Here is a 25252-nt window from a genome sequence, read left to right on the forward strand (position 1 = left end):
TAAATTAGCAAAACCTCACCAGCAAAACATGTTCACTCTTAAAAAGACAGGAAGTTATAGAAAAAGCAATAATTAAAAGCTATGAGAATACAATATAATAGAAATAAAGAATTAAAGAGTTAAATCAGAGCAACGTGGCTCATTGTTAATTAAATGGACAGAAAAAAATTACATATATATTTTAAATCCCTTTGAGATAAATGTTCCAAAGTGATATTGGGATGATAGCGATGGAGCCAGTGAGATGATATTGAGTAAACAAATCCTTGTTCCATTTATACAAGTATTAAGAGCCTTTGCTGTGAAATATGGATTTAGGGTTAGAACACGTGATGTACATGTGCAACTTTTATCTTTCTGAATGCAATGATAGTTTTACAGCAGTGTGCTGAGCAACATGCTATTAACAGACTAAGAATGAGAAATATTCACACATAACTGCAAAAATTAAAGATCCAGAGCAGGAGCCACGGGGAGGCGGTACTTTACTTCCAGTCGTGTTACGTCACAGCGCGCGTGTGTGTGTGTGTGTGTGTGTGTGTGTGTGTGTGTGTGTGTGTGTGTGTGTGTGTGTGTGTGTGTGTGTGTGTGTGTGTGTGTGTGTGTGTGTGTGTGTGACCTGCCCTCACTCGCACCTGATTGGCTCTTTGCAAAGCCGAGTCGAATGACGGGCGTACAGCTGCCCAATCACGTCTCATTCTATTTGGTGTTGCATTTTTGGACCTCGTAAATTATAAAATTTGAAAAAGAACACTTTCCAGGTTTTAAATCTTACTGTGAAAAAAACAAATAAATGACGACCTCACTAAGCTGAATTGCATATGCAGTTGAACTTGTTTACGTGGGACAGATCGCATTACAAATGCGTGAAATTAAAGTAACACTTTTTGGCTTGACTATTGAGAGTGGTCACAGTTCTGACGGCACTCGCATGCATCACTTTCAATAAGTTGCCGGTTGTTGACTTATTGCTGGTATTCTCCAGTCGGCGGAGCCGTGTCGAGGATCCGGCAGCCCTGTACCGTCACCTCTCCGCTTCCTCCGTCTGCCTGCCTGGTTCCCCCCTCCGGGGCTTGCGCCGCAATGTTTGACCTAAACGACGGCTGGAACCTGTCTTTCGCCGGGTGCGGGTTTCTGGGGATTTATCACATCGGAGTAGCCAGCTGCCTGTTGGAAAAGGCGCCGTTCCTCATCAAGGGGGCCACCAAGCTGTACGGGGCCTCCGCCGGAGCTCTGACAGCCACGGTGCTCGCCAGCCAGGCGTCAATAGGTGAGAGAGCCCGCTGGAGCCCGGAGCTCCGCGTCCTCCACGCTGAAGCGTACTTTTAATATGCTAAAGAAGGTTGTAATGATCATTCCTTTTCTTAAGAGGTCGAACTGAACTATGTTTCGGAACTTTGACGAGTTTAAGCAGTCTTGAGTTTATTTTTTAGCTTGTTTATTACATGTAATATACATTGTGTTAATATATGTAATATATATGTGTTATGTGCATGTATGTATGTATGTTTAGTTTGGGTAAAGTTTAGGTTTAGTTTATTTCTGTTTAGGTGCTGGATAGAACTTAGGATATGAATCTTAGAAAGTTACTTTCATTACTCTTTTCTTTATTTCGAAATGTTTACTAATAAAAGACAATAAAACATGAATACTAGTAGTAATGATAACAATCATAATATCAATAACATTAATGATAATAATGGATATTTGCTGTCCGAAAAGGAGTAGGAAGAAGCAACATGTTTATGCAGCCCTACCCCCATATATAATAAGGTCATTTACATGTATCCGAGCATTCATAATAGCTATAAAGATAAATATTTACAAATGGGGGAAGTAATGGATTGTTGTAAAAAATGTTTTTATGTGGATAAAATACGTGCGTTGTTGTCAGGCGACGAGTGTCATGTATCTGCCCAAGATTAGATGTCCTCTATCTATCAGATTTGAATGTAAACAGAAGGTCAGGAGAGGTCGTATGTGTAAGAGGGAGCCGGTTGATTTGTCTGCAGCCTCTTATTGGATGGTGTGGAACCTGCCCGGTCATGAGACAGACATGTCTGTGCACGTGTGGAGCCTCCTTTCAGTTTCACCATTGAGTAACTGTGTGAGACCAGGACCACTGGCCCCTGTCCGTCTGACCGTAGGCTGGGCTCATGTCTTTCCTTTGCCCCCTGGCCTCTGTGTTTCCTCTTCAGAGAAATGCTGCGAGGACGTGATTGAGGTGGCTAAGGAGGCCCGGAAGAGGAATCTGGGCCCCCTGCACCCCACCTTCAACCTGGTGAAGGTGCTGCGTTCAGGCCTGAGGCGCGACCTGCCCTCCGACGCTCACGTCCGAGCCTCAGGGCGGCTCAGTGTGTCCCTGACCCGCGTGCTGGACGGGGAGAACGTGCTGGTGTCAGAGTTCAGCTCAAGAGAGGAGCTCATCCAGGTGAGCAAGGAGGTGGAGGAGGTCTCGTAGACGATCTGCTCTGGTTCAACGCTGCTCTCTGTCCTCAGGCGCTGATCTGCAGCTGCTTCATCCCCATATACTGTGGGTTGATTCCTCCATCCTTCAGGGGAGTGGTGAGTATCATCTACAATCAGCATGTTTATTCCATGTGGTGGACTTTAGCAGTGATCTCATTCACTATCGTGCGTTGCCATGCAATACACGATCACAGCTCGCGCAGCACGATACGGAAACATACCTGTGGATCGGGTGAGAGCGGTCGACCAAGGCCCCGTTTACACAACGACGTTCCAAGCGACAGCTCCTCATTCGTTCCACCTTGGGAGATGGGTTGAAAACACGGCAGTCGCTGTCGTGTAAACAGACCCGCTAAATGCGACTAAAGCTTTGCGGTCACTTTAATTTTTGTCGTTGTGTAATTGAGCCCTAATTCTTCGATAAGAGGAGGCCGTTAATTCACTGCAGAGTTTTCTTGAGCTTAGCAGGTCATTGCATCATCGCAATGCAGTAAAAACATGCTGAATCTTGCAAAATGCTACAAATAGAACACTTTGTTGGATAATTCACAGTAAGAATTTGTACCAAGTGTTAAAACAGTGCTTTTATTTCCTTTAAAAAAAATGTTTAGCACAGAGGTCTCCAGCACTAGCCCAGCAGGGGGACGCTTCAGTGGTCAAATGTGCATTTATTTCTCATAACATTGCAATAATCCAATAATCCAATAATAGGCACAGCAATAATCGTCCCCGTACCTGGGAATGACACTCCAGAAGTGAAGAAAATCTGCCGTCTCGTTCTCTCGTTTGTTAAATTTTTTTCTAAAGTGTGCGCTCCAATGAGCGAATCGGAAAGCAAACCCTCAATATCGCCACCAAAGTTTTTAGCCAACCCCAATCCAGATAGCTCCTCTCTTTGACCCGCCCACAAGCAGCTCTACGTGCACTCTGTTCTGTTCACCTCATGGCAGCTGCAGGTGTTTACTTGCAGTGGTAGGAAGACACGAGCAAAACACGCCAGATGTTTGTGGTTATTTGATTAACGTCATTAATTGTATCAACGAGCAGAGGAGTGGATTTTTACTGCCTTCATCTGAGCCTGTGAGGACCCAGTGGATTAACTTTATTGCTAATATGAATCTACAACAAGTCTTCCCAAAGTTTTATACGTCGCTCCCAGCAGTCATTTCATAACGTCTATCTGAACAATGCTGATTCGCTGCAAAACTTCTAATAAAGCAAATGTGGGAACTGAAAGTAAAATATTCAGATTTATATGCTTTTATGTTACTTTTCGAAGCCCCAGGCTGGTTAGTTTGCAACAGCATGTGTTTTTAATGTCTGCAAAGTTGTGCTGATAGACTGTAGATGAAATGTAGGCTGCAGAGTCTGAGGTCTTGGTAATTGTGAGGTGATCTTTTTATTTATTTCTATGATTAAATGCTTGCTCAGGATATTCTCTTGTCTGCTACTAATTGTGATCATTCAATGATCTGATCTCAGTGTGGCATGCACATAGTTGGATAAGGTCAGAGTCACTCAGGCTGGTCTGAAAAGTCATTTATTGTGGTTAAAACAGTCAAGACACTTTGTAAAGAAAATAGCAGAGCAGCTGATTAACATATTATTATGATTAACAGACACAATATGTTTTACTAACATTCTGAAACGTCCTGCAGCAGCAGTCACAATTCCTTCAGGAGCTTCTCCTTCTGGTTCATATTGGTTGGGTTGAACTGTGTTTCTCCACAATGTAGTGGCAGATAGAACGTAAACAATAGCACATGGCATAAAGAGAGGAAGCGTCTTCCCAAGATGCGCATGTGGGCGGAGCCAGTCCAGCTCCCTGAAAACCAGCACATTCTGAATGAGGCTCAATGATCAAATAAATCAAGGACAAGCTGGATTTGGGGCAAAAAGCTTTGAACACAATGTTTGTGGACCAACAGGAACCATGTGGAAGTGTTGAAAAGTTGTGTGATATGTCCACTTTAACTGAAGGAAGTGAACTTCTTTATTGTCTGACAGTATAAATAGTATTTCAAAGTAACTTTCTTTATTTCTTATTTTTTTATGGAATCAGCAGTTTAATATTTTAATGTCCAGGGAATACAGCAAATGAAGAATTAACTTATTTGAATTATACTTTGACATCAGATGATGTAACACGTCTGGCCTGGTTTGATCACCATGGTATAAAAAATATAATTTGTCCCAATATCTTTAGTAAAAGGTTATTGTTGTAATAGTTTTGTTCTCACTTGTTATGTGGAATCAGACAAATAAAAAATAAATATAAAAGCTATTTAAAGCTACATGCAGCATTGGTCAGGACCTCGCAACCAGGACTCTGGTCCATTGGGCTGGGCCCAATCATGTCCTCTGGCCCCTTTAAATATTGATCAAATATCAATTTTGAAGGTTTTCACCAAAAGTGACTTTTATTTTGAAAAATCTGGGATCAAAAGTGGGTGCGACCCTACTAATTAGCAAGTGATTCATAACCGTAGCGCCCCCATTAGACCATCCACTAAATTTCAGCTCAATCAAACAAACTTTGTTAGCATGCTAACTGGCATGCTCGGGTGCGAACTACCTGATCTACCTAAAAATCACATAAGTTATTCCGCAGATGTCCCTGACCTGGTATCTGGTCCTATCTCATATGTTAATATGCTAAGCTAACTAGCTAACTAGCTTAGCATTGGCATTACAAAGCATTGAAAGCGTTAGCATTATGTCACAGTGCACATGAGCATGTTACCTGGTCCACAAAGCACACATTAGCCCGTTAGCATATTAATGTCACAGTGCACATTAGCTAGTCCACACACTGCATGTTAGCTAGTCCTTCAACCACATATTAGCATGTTAGCTTGTCCACAAAGCACACATTAGTACACGTGGTGGCTTGTTTATGTAGCACAGGATAGCAGGTCAGCCCCTAAACAAGGACTGTCATGGTATTGCGCAATCCGGGCTGTGAATGATGCAAAACTGATGGAACAATCCGGAAGGTATTGCGCAATCCTGGGTGTCGAATTACGCAGCAGTGTTCTGACCTCCAGTCGGTGATGTCATCAGTGTGAGAGGATGGATTTTATCCAATTATTTTGGAAACAAGTCCTCTGAAGTCCACAGTTTTCGGACAGACATTTGGATAAAATTTATATTTTCTGAGAGGAAAATGGCTCCTCTTTCAGTCTGTGTGGGTTTGGAAGCAGTCAGATGTAAACTTTAGACACTAGTGGGTGCTGTTTGACACAGCCACATGAATTTGGTCCATCTGACTCAAAGATAAAATCGCGGGTGAAAAGAAAATGATTGCATTGTTTATTCTCGTCATAAAGGTCATGTCTTATGGCGTTTTCCACACACGTGTTACATCGTCTTGTTCAGCAGGTACTTGTCGCGATGATGATCTGCAATCTGCAAATTGCAGACTTCCTGTGGGATTTAGGTCTGGGGTATCAGCACGTGACTTGTAGGTCTTGATAAGACGAACAATTTAATTTGTTTAATCACTCTACGACATTCTTATGGGCCGTGGTCGCCGTTTTAGTGGGGGGTTTTGGGGGGGGCCATTGTAGTTTTTTCTAGGTGGTGCTAGAAAGCAAATTCTGGCACTCTGGGGGTTAATTTTTACATTTCCTTATCATTTTGGCCGGTCTTGATGAGCATGCCCAAAAAAAAATAATTCAACATTTTTGCATGTTGAGTGAGTCAAATTTGGGCTAATTGACAAATTTTTCTGGCATGAAAGAAAAATGAAGAGAAAAAAAAATGGACGGAATACAATAGCAATCCAGGACGCCTGGTTTTTGGTGCTCGGTGCCTAACATGATGGTTCTGGCCTGAGGCCAGGCCTCCTTTGGAGGCTTGGCCCTTCGCGGTCGGTGGCATATGAAATACAAAAGGGACCTGGCCTTTCGCTTGGTCCCTAATTAAATCATTGTAATTCAAGCTGGTTTGTGCTTTACACTATTGAATTCTATCAAATGTGAAAAAGTTGTGATTATGCTCAATTCAACTCTTCTTGCCAAGGTGAAATACATCCTTACCAAAATCAATATTAATTAAGATTTTTCTTTTAATATTTTTTTTTGTTTTAGTTACTAATTTAAGAGTAAAAAAAAGAACTTAAAAAGTAATTTCATTAATTTTTATTTTAAACAATTTTTTGATGGCCAAAATGTTTTCATTAATACATTTCAACATTCTTTTTTACTTGAAGTCACCAAAATCACACAAACACTGATTTAATTATGACAGATTAATAACCAGTCGGATAAGATTTCTGATCTTTTTAGCATATGGATCTAAAAATACAATAAATTATGAGAATTTGTGCTTTATTTTGCATTACAAAGAAGAAAAAACAAGCTGCAATCAGACTATTTTACACAGGAAGCATCGTAAAAAAATGCTTAAAGTGGTTTCATTTGACACTCGTTCACACTTATAAGTCTAATCTAGGTAATCAAAGAAGTAGAATGCGATTCCAGCCTGAATGGAGGCTATTGTCTCCATTCTGGGGTTCAAAGTTCATCCTGGTGAGTTGAGCTGCTCACACACACATTTACATTCTGTACATTGTGTACCTGGGCCTGGAGCTGGCTCGACGCCCAGTTTTCGTGTCACTCATTGGCTGCATGCCATTTAAATAGACCTACTTCAGCCTAGGATCTGTTGTGTAATTTAGCTCCTATGACGTATGAAATATAATAATAACACTTTGTACATCTGCCTTTAGCTAGAATTGGAGATTGAAGGAAGTTTCCTGAATAGTTTTGTTAACCTCTGATGATTGTTATTGTCCAAGAAATTACAATTGAAGGGACAGAATCAATCAGACGGTGGATATAGAAAGAAACGGGGTCATACACACTTGTTTGCTTTCATTTCAGTGCTGCTCACTGTATTGTAAATGTGCGGAAGAAGACTGGCTTCCTTGAATTAAAGGTGTGTAGGATCGTTGAGTAGAGCCCACAGCGGGTGATCGGTCACAGTCCCTCGTTGGATGATGGTTTATTGATACACAGCTGTATGATGGGATGTGTCTAATTACTGGAGTTGAGTGTGTGTGTGGTTCTGAAACAGGGAAACAAATAAAAGTGGTTAGCTGAATGTCTATAATGCAACAACATCCATTTGGCTTTACTATACGCTATCCTAATGATATAGCTGGAACAATCAAGGTAAGCTATATACATGGCCAAAACTGGCATTAATAATGAACAAGGCTGCTCTGTGGGCCTCAACAGCTTCAACCATGAAAATGGGAAAAGATAAGCCATTCACAATACAGTAGCTGCCTCTGCTGGTCGCATAAATAACTACAACCGGCTGTGCCGGGAGGTCAAGTAACTACAACTGAACATGCTGGAGGTCCGTGCATTGTAGCCAGTTAGCTGGACTGACGGCCAATATCACAGCGACGGATTGTGAACTATACACAGAGGGCGCTTAGCAGATAGTTGACGAAGTGTAACGGAAGGAAAATGCCCGGATGGCAACATACGACTCTTACAGAAAGGAGAATCACCACACGAGGCCTCGCTAGGCAGGAAAAGCCTGGGCTAACATCTAGCAATGCTAAACAGATGAAAAATGCTACCAATTTAGCTTACGCAATGATGTTAACGGAACAACAAATATCCATCCTGACTTGTAGAGACGCACACAAAAACAGAACAGTCGTAGTGCTGTATGGAGTCCGTGCTGATAATGTACACCACTGGCAACGTCTCGGACTGAATGCTACCAGCGTAGCGACCTGAGCCAACTGGTGATTGGCTGAGAGTCCAGGTGAAGCGAGGCGTCTTCCAATGGGGAGAGAGAGAGTCACCAGACAGTATCTGATGCTTAGCGGTCACAATGGGGCCTTTTTTTACAGTAAATGTATCTTCATCATGATATAAACATGTTTTGCAAAATCGATGTTTCCCTTAGTTCATGCTCTGCAAACTTCACAAATAGTGCAATTCCATTGAATACACAATAAATTTGAAATTATCTAATTAAAAAAAACAAACAAATCAAAATCGCATCATTTGGATTTGTCAAAGAAAGAATGTAAAGCATTTTCAATATAAAGAATCAAAAGCTATTAAAACACTGCAGAAACTAACAACTAAAGCACAACATTAAACAAACATTGTTCCGTCCTTGCCCGTGTAAATTACAAGAGAAAGAAGACTATTTGAAGCTTTCTTTTGAAGCGTCCAATAAACACGTGAAATGTTGTCTCTCATTTTGACAATACATGAGGAGATCAAATATCCAGAGGCTGAAATGTCCCACTGAGCTGATTGTGTCTGTATTTTTGTGTTGGGAGGCAACAATGTCAGTGAAGTGTCCACTGGCGTTCTACAGATACAGTATGTGGAGAAGAAAAGACTCTTTCAGTGAATTGTCTTGTTTGCTGCAGGAGAGCAGAGAGGCAATGGTCTACAGGTTACAGATACCACACATTGCGTAGCATCAATAGACGTTGGGGGATTTTATTCAAATGAAAGCAAATACCATTGTCTGTGTGACAGTTTGAGCTGTTAAACCACCTCGCAGAGCACCGCCACCTCCGATTGGACCTCCTAATATCAACATCAGTGAAACTCCTGCAGTCGTTCCTGTCGGTGTAGTTGATTTCCATCTTTTTCTCTCTTAAATAGAATGTGGTTTATCAGCACAGCGCCCTCTGGTGGATTTAATGCTCATTCCAACAAATTGTTGGACGTTGGCATGGTTGGAAGTGTCTGTCTTTGTGCGCACAGAGCTTAAGTGAGTCCTAATTCCTGCAGGATGATTCTATAGTCAGTTGGTCACTCGGTTATTTGGTGGGTCAGTTAGTTGGTTTAGTAGTGGGTCGTGTCGGCTGTAAGGATTCAAGGATTCAAGGATTCAAGGATTCTTTATTGTCATATCAGAAAATGATGCGAAATTTGGACTCGGGTCCCGGTAAGCCAAAGTAATAAAAATATATATAACAGGAGCGTAAAAATATATACAAGGGATAAAGTGAGGAAGTGGTGGTGAATGTAAAGTGTAAAGTGTTTGTAGTGCAGGAAGATGAGGGAGTCTACGGAACATGGCTGGAGTTCACTAGTCTCACAGCTTCGAGGAAGAAGCTGTTCCTGAGCCTGGTGGTTTAGCTCCGAATGCTCCTAAGGTGGATGCTCGTTCCGTTTTTTCCGTTTTTTCCGTAAGTTAGTTTATCCATGGGTTGGTTGGGCTGTCGATGTGTACAGTTAAGCCTGGTACACACTCCAGGAGTTTGAACATTTTCACAGATTTAGAGACCAGACACTTGATGTTCACAAACGACAGATCACACAAGATCTTTCTCTTCTGATCTGATAGTGTGTGGTGTGAGTGCAGCGCTCACCACACATTATCCCATTCTTCAGCAGAGTACCAGGCTCTTCACCATGGACTGTCCCTGAAGTCCTTGTGGAACCTCCCGTTTCCCCTGGAGTTTGTACAACTTGTTCCTCAGGGACTGAACATTTCCCAGGATAACGGAGGGCAGGGGAGTCCGACGGAGCGGCTGTCTCCTCAGGCGTAGTTTGGCTCCTCTGCGTCTCCCTCTTTTCCTTTTGTCCTTGTTATCATCCTGTTAAGATCGCCATATAAAATCCAGTAGCTGTGGGGTGACGTCTTTAACCCCATTTGCAAAGTTCAGCTGCAGCAGCTCTTCACATGAGTAAACAGTCCTCAGCTGGCGGACAGCCTCACTCACCTCGGAGCACTAAAGTCCAATCACAGCGAAATAACAGGAATCCGTAGTGTTCTCTTCAGGCAGTGGAACATAGAACGTCTGTAATAATGAGGTTAATAGTTATGGTCACGTCTGTATATAACTGCTGACACATGAATTTGTGGAGCGCACATCTACTCTGCCGTGTAGAATTAATTAATTAATTGTGTCGAATTAATATCCAAGACAAAATGCATTCACACAGGGGAAACAGACTGATGGTAAATATAATGTTAAGGTGAGGAATAGAGCAGTGAGGAATAATCAAGTGAAACTGAGTGATCACAGTGCCGTGCAGGTCCGTTTATATTGTCCAGTGAATTAATATCATACAATCTCGCAAAGTGACACATTAACAAGTCGGGAACTTTCTGGCTTTGGCAGCAGCAGTGTTGCTTTCAGCCTGGTTGGCTTTCATACCAGAACACATGGCGTCACACACCGTGCTGCTCGGCTCCTCTCAGAGCAGAACACTACAGGATTTCTCCTCGCAAATATTGAACATGTTCATTATCTGTGATGTCACCTTCCCAGACCTTCAGAGCAGATCAGACCATATGAAGTCACTCTTTACACACCCCACACCACAGGGACATCACACATGATCTGTTTTGACTTATCAGTTGTCCTGTAGTGTGTCGGCCTTCAGTTGACCAGTTGGTTGACCGGTGCGTTGGATGACCAGTGGGTCAGACAATCGGTGGGTTGATTAACTGGTCGTATTTTGGATCGGCGGGTCAGGAGTTGAACTGGTTGGTTGGTTTATTAGTGAGTTGGTTGAGATGTGGGATAGACATTGGTGCTCAGTCGGTGGGTGGGTTCGTCGATGTCAGTGTTTTGAAGTTCGTGGAATTGTTTTCAGTTTAATTTGAGAAATTTCTGCTATAGATAACAATTTAGAAATATACAGTTCCTATAGTATGATAAAACAATTAGAAAAATTTATGTACTTGAGTGGAATGTGCATCAACTGAATGTACAAATAAGAAAGAATGCATATTAATGTGTTAGTCCTTGCTTTTCTTTTTTCATATGATCATTTTTTTAATAAACATTGGTCATTGTGGTCATTGTCAGATGATGGTACTCTGATAAACTGTTTCCTTTCTTTTAGAAAAACTACATCAACTCGTCTGTGCCTTCTGATGGATAAAATCCATAAATTGTTTCTTCCTCCTACATTTCATGTGACATTCTTCAGGTTTTAACCTCGATGTTAGGATGTTTTTCTCTTTTCCTGCAGTGTTTGGAGGAAACTGCCAGTCCTATATTCCTCAGATTTCTTGGAAAAGATTCGTCATGTGCTCTGGAAGTTGGTAGTTTGAGATGTTTCCACAGGATATAGGTTCTGGTTGTTATTTTTCTGTGCCATGTGCCAAAATGTCTCCGGGCCAAACGCTGCGTCTCCTCTCAATGGTGATCTCTGCTCTGCTGCAGCTCCTAAAGTTGCAGTGAATAAGAGCAATTATGGAGAAAGCAGTGAAACTGCAGAATCGCTATAAATGGCGGGTGTCATAAGGTCTATATACCATGTATAGTAAACAGTAGTTTTTTGTGGCTGCGAGGCTGCGGGATGAACGAGTCCTTGATGGATTATGACCCAAACATTTCCACGTCTCAGTAAAGTTTCTGTTATCAGTTCGTTTCTGTGAACTCAAATTTTAATAGTTAAACGTTAAATAGTTGGTATCCATAACAATGTTGACCCTCATTCTGTGGTTGACCTACTTCCTGTGGCTTCGTAACCTTTCGCTCAACTGGCTCCTCCAGCAAGGTTCCTTCCTTCTCCACGGTGCCTTCCTTTCATTTCCAAGCATGTCTGACCCAGCGTCTGCAGTCTGGAGTTACATAAGTGACAGCAGTGGGACACAGTGGGGGTGGATTAAGGGTTAAGGAATACTGCGCCAAGTCAGGGTGGCTCAATACTGCAGTAAGTGTTATTATTGCTCCACCCCCTTTCAATTTATGTCTATCTATTTAGCAAATTGTTCATTACTAAATTGCTGAACTGATTACAGTGTTTCATCTGAAACTTGGTGCCAACACATTAAAAAATGACCAAAAAGACGTGATAATATTGTCAGACTTTTTGATTTATTGAATGTCAATCGGGGGACGGTAATGCCAGCAGTGCAGATGCAATTGAGACAGGCAACACGGATGTTTGTCCTTCTACTCATTGAACTTTAAATAACTTAAATTGTAGTTGTCAAACAAAAATGAATCCAGCTGAATTTTGAATTGCAATTCACAGCAGCTTACTGAAATGAATAACAAGTGCTTGTTTTTTTTTAAACACACTACAAAAATGAGATGGAGGAGGCATTAAGACACTTTAGAACAAACAGACATACTCCTTGAGCCTATTAAGAAAATAGCCTGTGATTTATACATGGGCCATGTCCTTGTGCAAAAGAAAAATCCCGTATTTACGTGATGTGGTTTCAGACAAGATTGTAGAAGTGTAACAACATACTGTATCCATCTGCACTGAAAACTCTTCGATGGTGCACTCCTTGCGCAAATGCACATAGACTTGCAGGCGTCTTTAGAGAGTACAGGAAACCTACCCTGGTCATCACACCACATTTAGGGCTTTTCCACTAGAAAGAACCAGGAGCAAGTTCAGGGCCGGTTCTTAAATGAGCTCCGCCAAAGAACTGGTTCTTTTTCCACCATTAACAGAGTCAAGTTAGAGCCACGTCATTGCGTCACTCCAAAACGTGACACGTCACTGATTTCACCGTTCAGCGCTGACGGCGCTCATATAGAAGAACGAGGAGACGGACTGGATTCATCAGTTTGGACCGGGTGGCTCCATCTAGTCTGGCCTGAACCTCGGATTCAGACCAAAGAGCCAGAAAACATTGAGTCTCCTCGTCGCTCTATTGGTGTTTTTTGGCAATGGAAAACTGATTCTAAAGTCTATATCTCACGCAGCTGATGGTGCAGTGGAGGAGCTCTGCACCTGGAGAGCCACGGCGCTGTTATCAAGGATTGAATTATCTCCTTCCCTTCTATGATTCATTTCAGGGAGTGACTGATTACATCGCTCCAATGCTTTATTTTTATTTTCTTCTTGATAGCCACTCCGGGGCTCCATGTTCATTGTAATTTTCAGAAACCCGGTTCGCGTCTCTTCCGCCTTGTAAGTAGCGAAACCTCCCGCGATAACTCCGCCCCCACCTGACGACGCGACTGGCCCTGGTCTGGTTCCTCGCTGGCCCAGGAAGGAAGTTGGGCTAGCGTAGCACCGGTTTAGCCCCTGTTAAGAACCGATTTTAGTATGGGAAAGACAAAGAACTGGTGCTAACTCTGGCCCTGGCTCCGAACAAGCCCCCTCTTTCCAGTGGAAAAGCCCCCTATGTCAGTGGGTCTGCATTGGAGTCCATGAGGTCCTCCTGGAGATGGCGTCTGCCCGGACCCTGGGTACAGTTGCAGAGGTGGTCGACTGTGGCTGTAGAGGCCAGCAGGTCTTCAGGGGTTGTTTTTTTTTTTAGCCACTGGTGGCACGGCCGTTTGACCGAAGACTCCGGTTGTGCAGCAACTGATGCTCTGGCCTCCATGTCTAGTATTTCCTCAGTCAGCGCCCCCTTTGTCTCCTCTGAGTCATCATCAAAATTGTTGCCCTGCTATCTCGGGTCCAGCAAGCAGGCCTTTGTCAAAGTTTTCTGTTGGGCAGCTGGTGTGCGCTTCTCCTCGAGAACATTGCACAGCTTCCGCTTGATGTTCAAGTTCAGAGCGGTGCCTTTGTCCAATGGTTTTAAAACATCTTCGGTGAGGAATTTCAGGACAAGTTTAATGGATAAGACTGTGACATTGCATGACAGCAGATCCGTGAATTCAGCCACGGGCTTTAATGCTTCATTCACAAAGTCCAAAACTGCAATGTCCTGCTAGCTAGGAATGAAATGCTAATGCCACAGATCATCCAGAACTCCTTTTATATGGTGTTTGCCTCAAGACTCGGTCCACCATTTTGTGTTTAAGTATTGAACTGAAATTGGGCTGGCTACACCTGCTTAGTATTTTTTTTAATGAAGAAGCTACAATATAAATTATCTTCCATTTCAGTATATTTTATTTCGAAATGAATTTTTTTTTTTAAACATCTCAGAAATCCTGCAACTGGTCGTATGGGCTAGTTTAGGCTGCATAGATGTTTCATAGAATGATTGAAATGATCTGCGGAGAGCCTGATTTGTTTTTCTGTCTGATGTGTGATTCTGAGGCATGTCCACATGCCCCAAGCAGATTCCTTTGTGATTTTGCATTGTGTGTGTCTATGGAAGCGTCAATAAATATTCCTGACAGAAAAACGTTGTTCAAACAAACTTGCATTCCAAAGCAGTCTATCAATAGAAAAAAATCTACAACAGGCATAAAGACTGTTAAAATGCAGGGTGATTTTAGAGGCCAGTCTATGGTCAGGTAATGTACAGTAAGGAGTCATATTTTCACTTGACTACAGTCAGTGGTTGTTGAGAAATAGTCCACATTTTCGAGCTCACTCCGGACCGATGCTCTGACTGTATTTTACATTTTCGGGAAAGTGGTTTCTGAGAATTATGTTTTCCTTTGTAACTCATTTTGCTTGTCAAGTTTCTGAAGCCAAAGCTTGAATATTAGTTTCTTCACTGTAGGGATTTCTTACCTCATAAGGATCACTAGGAACCATTTATGTTGTGGTTGGCAATCGATAATGATTAATAATTATCAAAGATAGTTATTAATAATGTTATTGAAATTTAATCTGATCTGTATCAGAACCTCGGAGCTCCACCTGTCTTAACAGGAAATGATAGCCAATTCAGTTCTATCAGTCTCATAAGATATACTAAACAGTTCATCAGGAATTTGACTTAATAGTGAAATTAATTACAATTACCAGAATTAACTATGAAGCTTGAAGGATTTTGGAGTTCTTGACACAGAAGAGGTCGACATTTCATTCACCGTTGTGCTCATTAATAACACAGCAAGTATGGTTCCAAACATTATATTTATTAACAATGAAAACAAATAAACACAGATTCTAACTACCTATATACAGCTGTGTGTGTGTGTGTGTGTGTGTGTGTGTGTGTGTGTGTGTGTGTGTGTGTGTGTGTGTGTGTGTGTGTGTGTGTGTGTGTGTGTGTGTGTGTGTGTGTGTGTGTGTGTGTGTGTGTGTGTGTGTGTGTGTGTGTGTGTGTGTGTGTGTGTGTGTGTGTGTGTGTGTGTGGAGAGAGAGGTGGAGGGAGTGTGTGTGTGTGTGAGACGTGTGATGGAACTACAAAACAAGATGGCGGATCACAAGAAACTCCATTCCAATGGAGGTTATCAGAGAGCAGGAAGTCTGTCCTGGGTCTCCACCATGTGCTGGAGAACAATGGAACATGGAAGCTAGTCTTTAGCGTCTGCTTCCTGTGTGTCTCTGCTAAAGGACCATTTCTAGAATGACTTGATGTGAATGAGACTTGTTTTGTAAAACGTCAGGAGTCGTCAGATGGTGTTCAGTTACTGTGTGATGTTGTCTTTGATGTGATATGTGTAGGATTGTGAGTTAACTAGTTAGTAAAGCAAAGATTAGCATGCAGACCCTGTGTCTGTGGCAGAGCTAACGTTGGTTTACAGGTTGATAACTGCTCCTAATATCATTATCTATAGAACTCAATCACTGTAACAGAATCAACACACCTTCATAAAGTTAAACAGTTCTATCATAGCATCAGGTTTAACTAATCTCAGGTAAAGCCCAGTTGTTGTTCCCACTTCCTTGAAGGAGTTCAGTTGTTGTCCTGCTGGAGGGAAGCTGGTGTCTTCTCCTGTAGTTAGCACCTCCTGCTAACTGTGGTTGCTGGTTCTGCAGGCCGAGGAGAAGAAGATGAAGTTGATGTTTCAGGAGTCCTTCTTTGCAGCTCCTGGTTGTTCCTTTTGTCCAGACTGAGGAGCTGGTCGCTCAGGTCTGTGATGGTTTTCCTGCTGGTTGAGGGAAACACAAAGAAGTTCTGTGAGGCGTCGTTTCCCTGGTCCGTCCTGGAGGAACTGCTTGGTTTTCCTGGTTGATGGGAGATCAGACTCTGGGTGCTGGTCTCTGGCACAGGGGGAAGACTCGGGGCAAGACTCTTCCAAAGGCTTTTGGTTGAAGGTTTGTGGATTTGAAGGTGTCAACTCCTGAGAGCTTCACCCAATCGGTGACTGGCTGAGTGCATGGGGGGGGGGGGGGAGTGTCTTTTGAGCAAAAAGCGGGGGAGCATTTGCATGGGTCTGCTGTGGCAAAAGGTCCCCCCACTGTGTGTGATGTTCAATCACATTCCTGGGTCCAAATTCATGTGTCATGACTGTGGATCATGAAATCAAGAAATGAACAAACTTTCTGTGGTCTTGTCAGATCCCAACACCACCATAATACACCACACCATCTCCTCGACCAGGTACTGTGTAACACTGTCAATTCAGTGTTTGTCAGTCACGGTCAATGCTGTACTTGGAAACTTGTGCAAAAGGTTTCACTGACACCGAGCCATTGGCTGACACAGACATGAGTGGCTGCCTCCTCCCACTCCAAGTCACGCAGCTGGATAGTAGCTTGCAAGGTGAGACCTAAATTCAAAAGTAGTCCTCATTTTCCTTGGATCTTTTTACCACAGAATTTTACAAGCTGCCTCATTTGGTTCCCCCTTCTCATTTGGCCGAAAACTAAAACGTTCCCAAAGGGGCCAAGTAATTTGGTTTTAGTACAAGCACAACTGCCATCATCTCTCACTCATCATGAGGTGTGGTGAGGTCGGGTCACGTGTGGTGGGAATGGTGGGCCACCATGCACTTCGTTTTTGTGGTTGCTGTGGAAGCTCTTTGTAGAGGTACTGTAGCTAGAACTCTGGACTGTCTGATTCACTCCATCTGAACTCCTCTCCACAGCGTTACGTGGACGGAGGTATCAGCGACAACATGCCGCAGTCGGAGCTCAAGAACACAATCACCATCTCTCCTTTTTCCGGAGAATGTGACATTTGCCCCCGGGACAACTCCACCAGCTTCCATGAGCTGCGTTTCACCAACACCAGCATCCAGATGAACCTGGGAAACATGTACCGCCTCAGCAAGGCCCTGTTCCCCCCAGAACCAAAGGTAGGAGCCCCTGGGGTCAGGGGACTGATTGGTATTCTTCACAGTTCAGAGGATGTGATGGTTTTAACTGCCCTCATGTAAGCTACACTAGTCGAACTGCTATTTCAAATCAGTTTTTCACCTTTAGAGTAAAAATATAGTATAGTGAAAAATACACTAAGGTGACGGTGGTTCCCAAGCTTGACGTCCTTTGGCAGGTCACCACGGACGATGAAGCGGACGTTGATGGTGTGCCTGCTTCCATTTGTGTCATTTAGATGGGAACATGTCAAAGAAAAGAAAACATTTCTCGGTTAATAACAGTCCCACCCAGCAAAAACACTGGTTTAGAAGACTTTGTAAAGACGACTTTGCCTTCCATCTAAACTACGTCCACATTTGGGGGAAAAGTGAAAGGTGAAAATCCATCTTTTTCAGGTTGCTGAAAAGACATCTCTATTAAGACATCTCTTTATGGTAGAAAAGCAAAAGGTGAAATGCCTTTTTCATCCATCTTTAACACCACTAGGGGCGCTGTAGCTGAGCCCAGCATACTGTGGGTGTGGATAAGATACACCCTGGATCGGTCGCTCCTCTATCACAGGACACACACAGACAACCACAATCCCACGTCAATTAACCTCACGCTAATGGACTGTGGGAGGAAACCAGAGTATCCATGCACACACACGGAGAACATGCAAACTTGACACAGAAAGGCCAGGGGCTGTAATTGAACCTACGACCTTGCTGTGAGGCGACAGCGCTAACCATTGCGACACCTTGCAGGCCCCTTTTTTTCAAGCTGTGAAGAATATAATCTCATATTTATTATATGACACATGATACAATGCAAGTACGTTTCACCTATGGGCCTGTTCACATTTGCCTGTTTGATCCTGAAAAGAGTTCTCTTCAGGACGTTCCGTTTCCTTGGGCGATTTCAAACACTCCCCCAAACTGTGACCCGGATCTAACAAGTGATCTCTGGTCCCCTTGAAAACATGGGTCTTGGTTTGCCGCAAACGGTCTTTCCAGCGGGCGTGTGACAGGAAGGGGTAAGAGGATGTGATATAATGCGCAATGCATTCTGGGTAGTAGAAAACCCAATGCGAACCGTGCAAATCAGAAGAAGCGGAGGAAGAAAGAGGGGTGACTAGCTCAGTGGTGGTGTTCAGTGACCCAAGGATTGGAGGTTCGAATCAGGGACAATCTTGAGAAACATTGTAATGCACATAAACATAAAATAGGGTTTTCTGCCCTTGACCATCACATTTGGGATATAACAGTCCTAAACATAATGAAATCATTACCTTGTTACTTATATTAACTTTTAGTGGAAACAGTTGCTGTTTACAATTTTTTCCAGGACATTAAAGTCTGGTGTTATCTTCATTCTGGCAATTCTGAACAGATCTGAGGTGTTTATCACTCATCTTGGATCTGTGGGGTGCTTTGCTTCATATGATTTTATTTCTACATTACATACATATACATTCCCCTATCAACATGTACAATCAAAATCTTTATAATCAACAAATATGAATACAGAAACCATGTTTCATAATTTGAAGACATATTCTCTTCTTTTGCATCATCACATTTCAATTTAATTTCCAAATATGACATTTCTATTGCACTCTAACGTGCACTAAACCTTCACATGCCTTAACACTTGTGTGATGACTGGTTCAACGCTGCTTGCTGCTTTCAATCATTAATTGAAAGGTGTTTTCTCATCCACAGGTTCTGGCTGAGATGTGTCAGAGTGGTTATAAAGATGCGCTCCGCTTCCTTGAGGACAACAGTGAGTACCACACACACACACACACACACACACACACGCACGCACACACACACACACACACATATATAGTAGGTTCCTTTATGATGAAGCTCATGGGATTGCTCCATTGGATTAATGCGCCAGCAGAGATTTTTTTTTTAATTAAAACAATTTTTTTTTTACATACAACACCTAGTCATTCCTAGGTGCTTTTAACAGAGAAAATAGAAAAGCCCAACATATCCACATGAGCAAGCAGGTGTGTTTGCGACTGTGGAAAGGAAAAGTCCCTCTAACAGGAAGAAACCTTTGTAGAAACCAGAGTCAGAGGTGGAGGAATTCTGCTGACCGGTTGAGGTGAAAGGATAGAGGAGAGGAGAGGAGAGGGGAGGAGAGGGAAGACAGAGAGATAGATTGAGGGATAGAGGAGAGGAGAGGAGAGGACAGACAGAGAGATAGACTGGGTGAGGAGATACATACAATACCCTTGTTAGTGCTACATATATTTTTTTACAGTAATCACACTGATCCAAATATTTTCCAACTATTATCAGATTAAACCAGCCTGAGCAGCTCTATCTAGACAGTAGCATGATTTTCTAGATTAAACCAGCCTGAGCAGCTCTATCTAGACAGTAACATAATGTTCTAGATAAAACCAGCCTGAGCAGCTCTAGCTAGACAGTAGCATGATTTTCCAGATTAAACCAGCCTGAGCAGCTCTATCTAGACAGTAGCATGATTTTCTAGATTAAACCAGCCTGAGCAGCTCTATCTAGACAGTAACACGATTTTCTAGATTAAACCAGCCTGAGCAGCTCTATCTAGACAGTAACATAATTTTCTAGATTAAACCAGCCGGAGCAGCTCTATCTAGACAGTAACACGATTTTCTAGGTTAAACCAGCCTGAGCAGCTCTATCTAGACAGTAACACGATTTTCTAGATTAAACCAGCCTGAGCAGCTCTATCTAGACAGTAACATAATTTTCTAGATTAAACCAGCCGGAGCAGCTCTATCTAGACAGTAACACGATTTTCTAGATTAAACCAGCCTGAGCAGCTCTATCTAGACAGTAACATAATTTTCTAGATTAAACCAGCCGGAGCAGCTCTATCTAGACAGTAACACGATTTTCTAGATTAAACCAGCCTGAGCAGCTCTATCTAGACAGTAGCATGATTTTCTAGATTAAACCAGCCTGAGCAGCTCTATCTAGACAGTAACATAATTTTCTAGATTAAACCAGCCTGAGCAGCTCTATCTAGACAGTAACATAATTTTCTAGATTAAACCAGCCGGAGCAGCTCTATCTAGACAGTAACACGATTTTCTAGGTTAAACCAGCCTGAGCAGCTCTATCTAGGCAGTAACATGATTTTCTAGATTAAACCAGCCTGAGCAGCTCTATCTAGACAGTAGCATGATTTTGTAGATTAAACCAGCCTGAGCAGCTCTATCTAGACAGTAACATGATTTTCTAGATTAAACCAGCCTGAGCAGCTCTATCTAGACAGTAACATGATTTTCTAGATTAAACCAGCCTAAGTACCTCTATCATGACAGTAACATGATTTTCTAGCAGGAGTATAAATTAGCAGGTAGGCAAAGAAAACAAAAAGCAAAAACACCAACAACAATGATAACAAAAGCAACAACAAAACGACACAAAACAAAGAACAAAAACATGATTTTGGTAATTGAAAGAACAATAGCAGAAAACAAGACAAATCAGCAGCTAATCCCATCGATGAGGAGTGGAAGTGTGTGTGTGTGTGTGTGTGTGTGTGTGTGTGTGTGTGTGTGTGTGTGTGTGTGTGTGTGTGTGTGTGTGTGTGTGTGTGTGTGTGTGTGTGTGTGTGTGTGTGTGTGTGTGTGTGTGTGTGTGTGTGTGGTTTGTCCACTGGGTGTGGTTGGAACTGTTGTTGGGGGGCCCGCAGTACCAACCCGGGGCCCAAGGCCACCAGGGCCAGACGCCGCCACTCCGACATCCCGGCGCCCCCACGGACCCGGGGTGGCCCCGACAAACCCCCCCGGAGAGCCACACGGCTTTTATATTGAAAGCCAACTAAGCTCTAATCTAGCTGTTGAGATATGCTCTCATTTCGTTGTTATTTGCATCTTGCCTTAAACATTATTTTGTCATGGCAACCGCCGTGACGTCCATTTGTGATGATGTGAGTACAACTTGTGAAGAGCTTGCACATATGAAAACGACATAAGGGTGTGGCAGTGGATGCAGAAGAAAATATCAAACAAAGAGCAAAGATGCTTTCTGTGTTGTATGGCACGTCAAAAAGTGGACTCTGCTAACATAGCTAAACCCTAAATAAAAATGTATAAGGTTTCTGGTGTAATTTAATAAACAAGGACTTTTATTTTGAAAATATATGGGGCTTTTATTTTAAAAGCCAGCTCACCCCAAGCCTATGGGTTTTTTTTGTTTGTTTGTTTGTTTGTTTTTTGCCAAGTTGTAAAACAATGTAAAATCTATTTTGAAGATTTTTTTTATTGTAATAAACAAGGACTTTTATTTTGAAAATATGTGGGGCTTTTATTTTGAAAGCCAGCTCACCCCAAGGCTAGGGTTTTTTTTGTCTAGTTACTTTTGCCTATTAAATTTTTTTTTTTTATTGTAATAAACAAGGACTTTTATTTTGGAAAATAATGAGGGCCTTTATTGTGAATGCAATCTCACCCCTAGCCAAACTAAACATAATATCCATTTTGGAGTCAACATTGTCATTTTGATAAACAAGAACTTTTATTTTGAAGGAGTTTGGGGCTTTTATTCGGAAAGTCAGGACATACAGGTCTGTGTACCTTTCGGCCATTCGATTTTCCTTTTGATGCCGGGAAACGGGAAACGGGAAACCATGCAAATTTTGTTTTCCAACTTGATGTTAGTGGAGGAAAAAATGGGAAACAGCCCGTCTCCGGTTTGTCATTCACACTGTTCCCTACGTGTATCCTGATCTGCTGACATTGTGTCTTGCGGTGTTTCAGAGCTGCTGATGCTGGAGGTTCCCTCAGCCAGCCTTGCCCTGTCAGGTGACCCCAATCCCTGCTGCTGTACTATCACCGAGTCCACCCGGGAGTGGGTCCTGCGGAGGCTCCACCTTCTACACAAGCAGCACTGGTGGATGGACGAGCAGCTTGACCTGCCCACACATATCAAGAAAGTCTTCTGCCAGGCCTGCCAGGACAAGTCGGGCCTGTATGCCAAGGTGTCTGGCACGCTGCCCATGAGACTGGCCTCCTACATGCTCATGCCGGCCACGCTCCCGGTGCAGTCCGCTTACTCCGTGGCTCAGAGGTGAGAGAGCAGCTCTGTCTCCACCGACCAGTAGCGCACATGTATCCCGATTACTTTCTCACCATGCCCACTTGGCCACGCCAGGTTCGTGGAGTGGATTCCGGAAGTGCCCGAAGATGTGCGCTGGCTCTTCAGTGTGGCAGGCGACATGTACCGACAGGCCTGGAGAGGACAAGCTGGACGTTTGGAGAGGTGGGAGCAGATTTTTAGGATGACTGTCTTAACGTGAGTGAAAGAGTCGATACGCCAAAGCCAACAGAGCTGTGTGACCGACTGTGGCAGCATTCAGGCTTAGACCCCAGCTCACTCTCAGGTCAGCTGATCAGCTGCTCCTCACTGCAACAACCAAGTGCAAGCTGAGAGGAGGCCGCAGCTTTTACAGGCGTTGGCCCGAAGCTGTGGAATTACTGTCCTGTGTCCATCCGACAGGCCCCTTCCCTGTCTGTTTTTAAAACACGCCTTGGCTGCACGGTTGTCCAGTGGTCAGCGCTCCCGCTTCACCCTGAAAAGGTTGTGGGTTCAAATATTTCTGTGTGAGTTTCCTCCAGGTACTCTGGTTTTCTCTCACCATTCCAAAAACATGCCAGGTCTTCAGCCCTCACCAGCTCCCCCCCTCGAATTTTCACGCCCTCATTTGGTTCGGGTGGCATTCAAGCACCACTTTTGGAACCGAATCAAACCCCCAGGAGAAGGTCACGCAATTACAACAGCTGCCCGCAAGATATTTTCAAAAATATTCTTTCTGCGTCTACTTCTGACTCATGCGGCTAGCTTTGTTTGTTTCCTATGCATTATACGTCACATCCTCTCTCCCTGCCCGCTGGAAAGACCGTTTGCATGAGAACCGAGACCCACGTTTTCAAGAGGACCAAAGGTGGCCTGTTAGATCCGGTTCAGAGTTCAAGGGAGCGTTTGAAATCGCCTAAACAAAACAGTTTTGCCAGAAATTCCCTGATGAGAACTTTGGTCCGGCTCAAACAGGGAAATGGGAATTTGCCCAAAAATGTGCTTTATAAATGAAGTTGCTCACTTGCTAAGATGAATGACGAAGGCTTAAGACAAAAGCCCGAAGACCTGAGACTAAAAACAAAGATCTAAGGCCGGCTACAAACTGACATTTTAAAAAATCTTATAAGTTCACAGCGAACTACACTGTACAACACGAATCCAATAACTTTGGGCACGGCAGGAAGTTTGCTGTATGCAGAATGCAAAATACAAATGTATTCAAAATGAATCAAAATGTGCATTGATTGAATGAAGACAATTCAGGCTGAATCACCTGCCATGTACAAGAATGGATTGTGTAAGAATACACGTCATAAGCATGTGCCATCTAGAAAAAGAAACTAGCGAAGCATGAGCTTGTTGTATTTATGTGTTTCGAGAGAAATCCCACAAAAAGGCTTTTTGCTGCCACAACTCTGTACTGCATTTCTATAGGTCAGTTCGCTGATGTCATCGCAGCAGTTACCACACCGTGAAATGATCATCCCAAATTGACGACGCAGTCAGAATTTGATCGCAGGTCGTCTTCAGTCAGACAATGACAGCGACCTGAACTGGTCTCACAGTGCGATGGAGGAACACCGGTTTAGAGCCAAGACCAAAGATTTCATCACCATTCTCTCAGGATAGTTCATTTTTGTCTGGGATGGCCGGAAATCACAATGTGGAGCATTCATAAGATGAAAAACAAAGATTTAAGATTAGTGCTTAAACAAACTTCATAACTTTCAACCTTCTGTTCAGGTGAAGTTACATCAGTTAGTGGGAGGAAGATGCTCTATACTCTGGATGTTACCTGCTGTGGCTAATGCTAGCACCACTTACAGTTTACAAACACAAACATGAATATTGTCGACATGCGTTTGTATGTGTGGTCATCCTCCTGTGTACAGTGTCTTTGATGGTGGTCTTCCATCCTGTTAACCAAAGGTTTGGACTTCCACAGCGAGCCGCGGCTGAAGAAGTGCCTGAGCGAGCCTCCGCTGCATCCAGTGAGCGACCCCCCTGCACGCCAAGACCTCCCACCTACCCTCTCCTCCCTCGATCTGCACGGCAACTACTGGGAGATCCCAACTCCCAGCTCGTCCTTGGCCCACCCAGCCCCCCTCGCCTTCCCCTCGTCCCCACAGCAGGTCTGCTTCTTCGTGGGCTCACAGGACCAAGCTCAGAGACATGACCTGCCCTGAATGCACCTCAGACCCCCCCCCCCTACCTCCAAGACTGTTTTACACTCCGAGCACACATGGACCAGGACCTGGAGGCTTCATCAGGACTAGAATGTCTCAGGTCCTGTTTTAAAGCACAACCTCAGCTACTCATTTTTACATTTCAGTGTCTGGTCCCCTCCACAAAGACTTTTACATCTTTTTAATGAACATTTTATCCTTTGCTGTCTTAAAACTTCTTCACCTCTGTGAGAACACACACACACACACACACACACTTGTTCAGATGGGGAAGATGGTTTGAGGACAGGTAGCCATCCTCAAACCATCTAAAAACTGAGCTCAGTCATTCACGAGTGTGTATGTGTTTGCACACACACACATATATAGTAGGTTCCTTTCTGATGAAGCTGGTGGAGTTGCTCCATTGGTTCAATTTGCCAGCAGAGATTTTTGACCGAGCTGCACTTTACTGCGGAAAACGCCACACGCTTTATTCTATTTTCTTCAACTCGTGTCAAAGCATTGCAAAAAGTTTCGATTTCCAGTCCAACAGCTGTTCTGATGGTCTCTTTAACCGTGTCCTGGTTCTTCCTCAGTACAACAAGGTCCTGTGCACACCTTTTTCTCCCCGTCATTCTTGAAAGGTTTCCCGGCCACACGGCATCAGTGCAGGAAA

General features: G+C 43.3%; 1 protein-coding gene across 1 annotated transcript; it reads left to right on the forward strand.

The window, feature by feature from the left end:
- Positions 1-1083: 1083 nt before the first annotated feature.
- Positions 1084-24594, forward strand: pnpla3 (patatin-like phospholipase domain containing 3; the record flags this gene model as incomplete). Its single annotated transcript, XM_080518105.1, has 8 exons — positions 1084-1270; positions 2199-2431; positions 2500-2565; positions 17108-17317; positions 19043-19103; positions 22090-22399; positions 22484-22591; positions 24354-24594. The coding sequence occupies 8 exons, from the start codon at positions 1084-1086 to the stop codon at positions 24592-24594; spliced, it is 1416 nt and encodes a 471-aa protein (XP_080374231.1).
- Between the last annotated feature and the right edge of the window lie 658 nt (positions 24595-25252).

The sequence above is a fragment of the Blennius ocellaris genome, assembly GCF_963422515.1.
Source record: "Blennius ocellaris genome assembly, chromosome: 22".
Lineage (NCBI taxonomy): Eukaryota > Metazoa > Chordata > Actinopteri > Blenniiformes > Blenniidae > Blennius > Blennius ocellaris.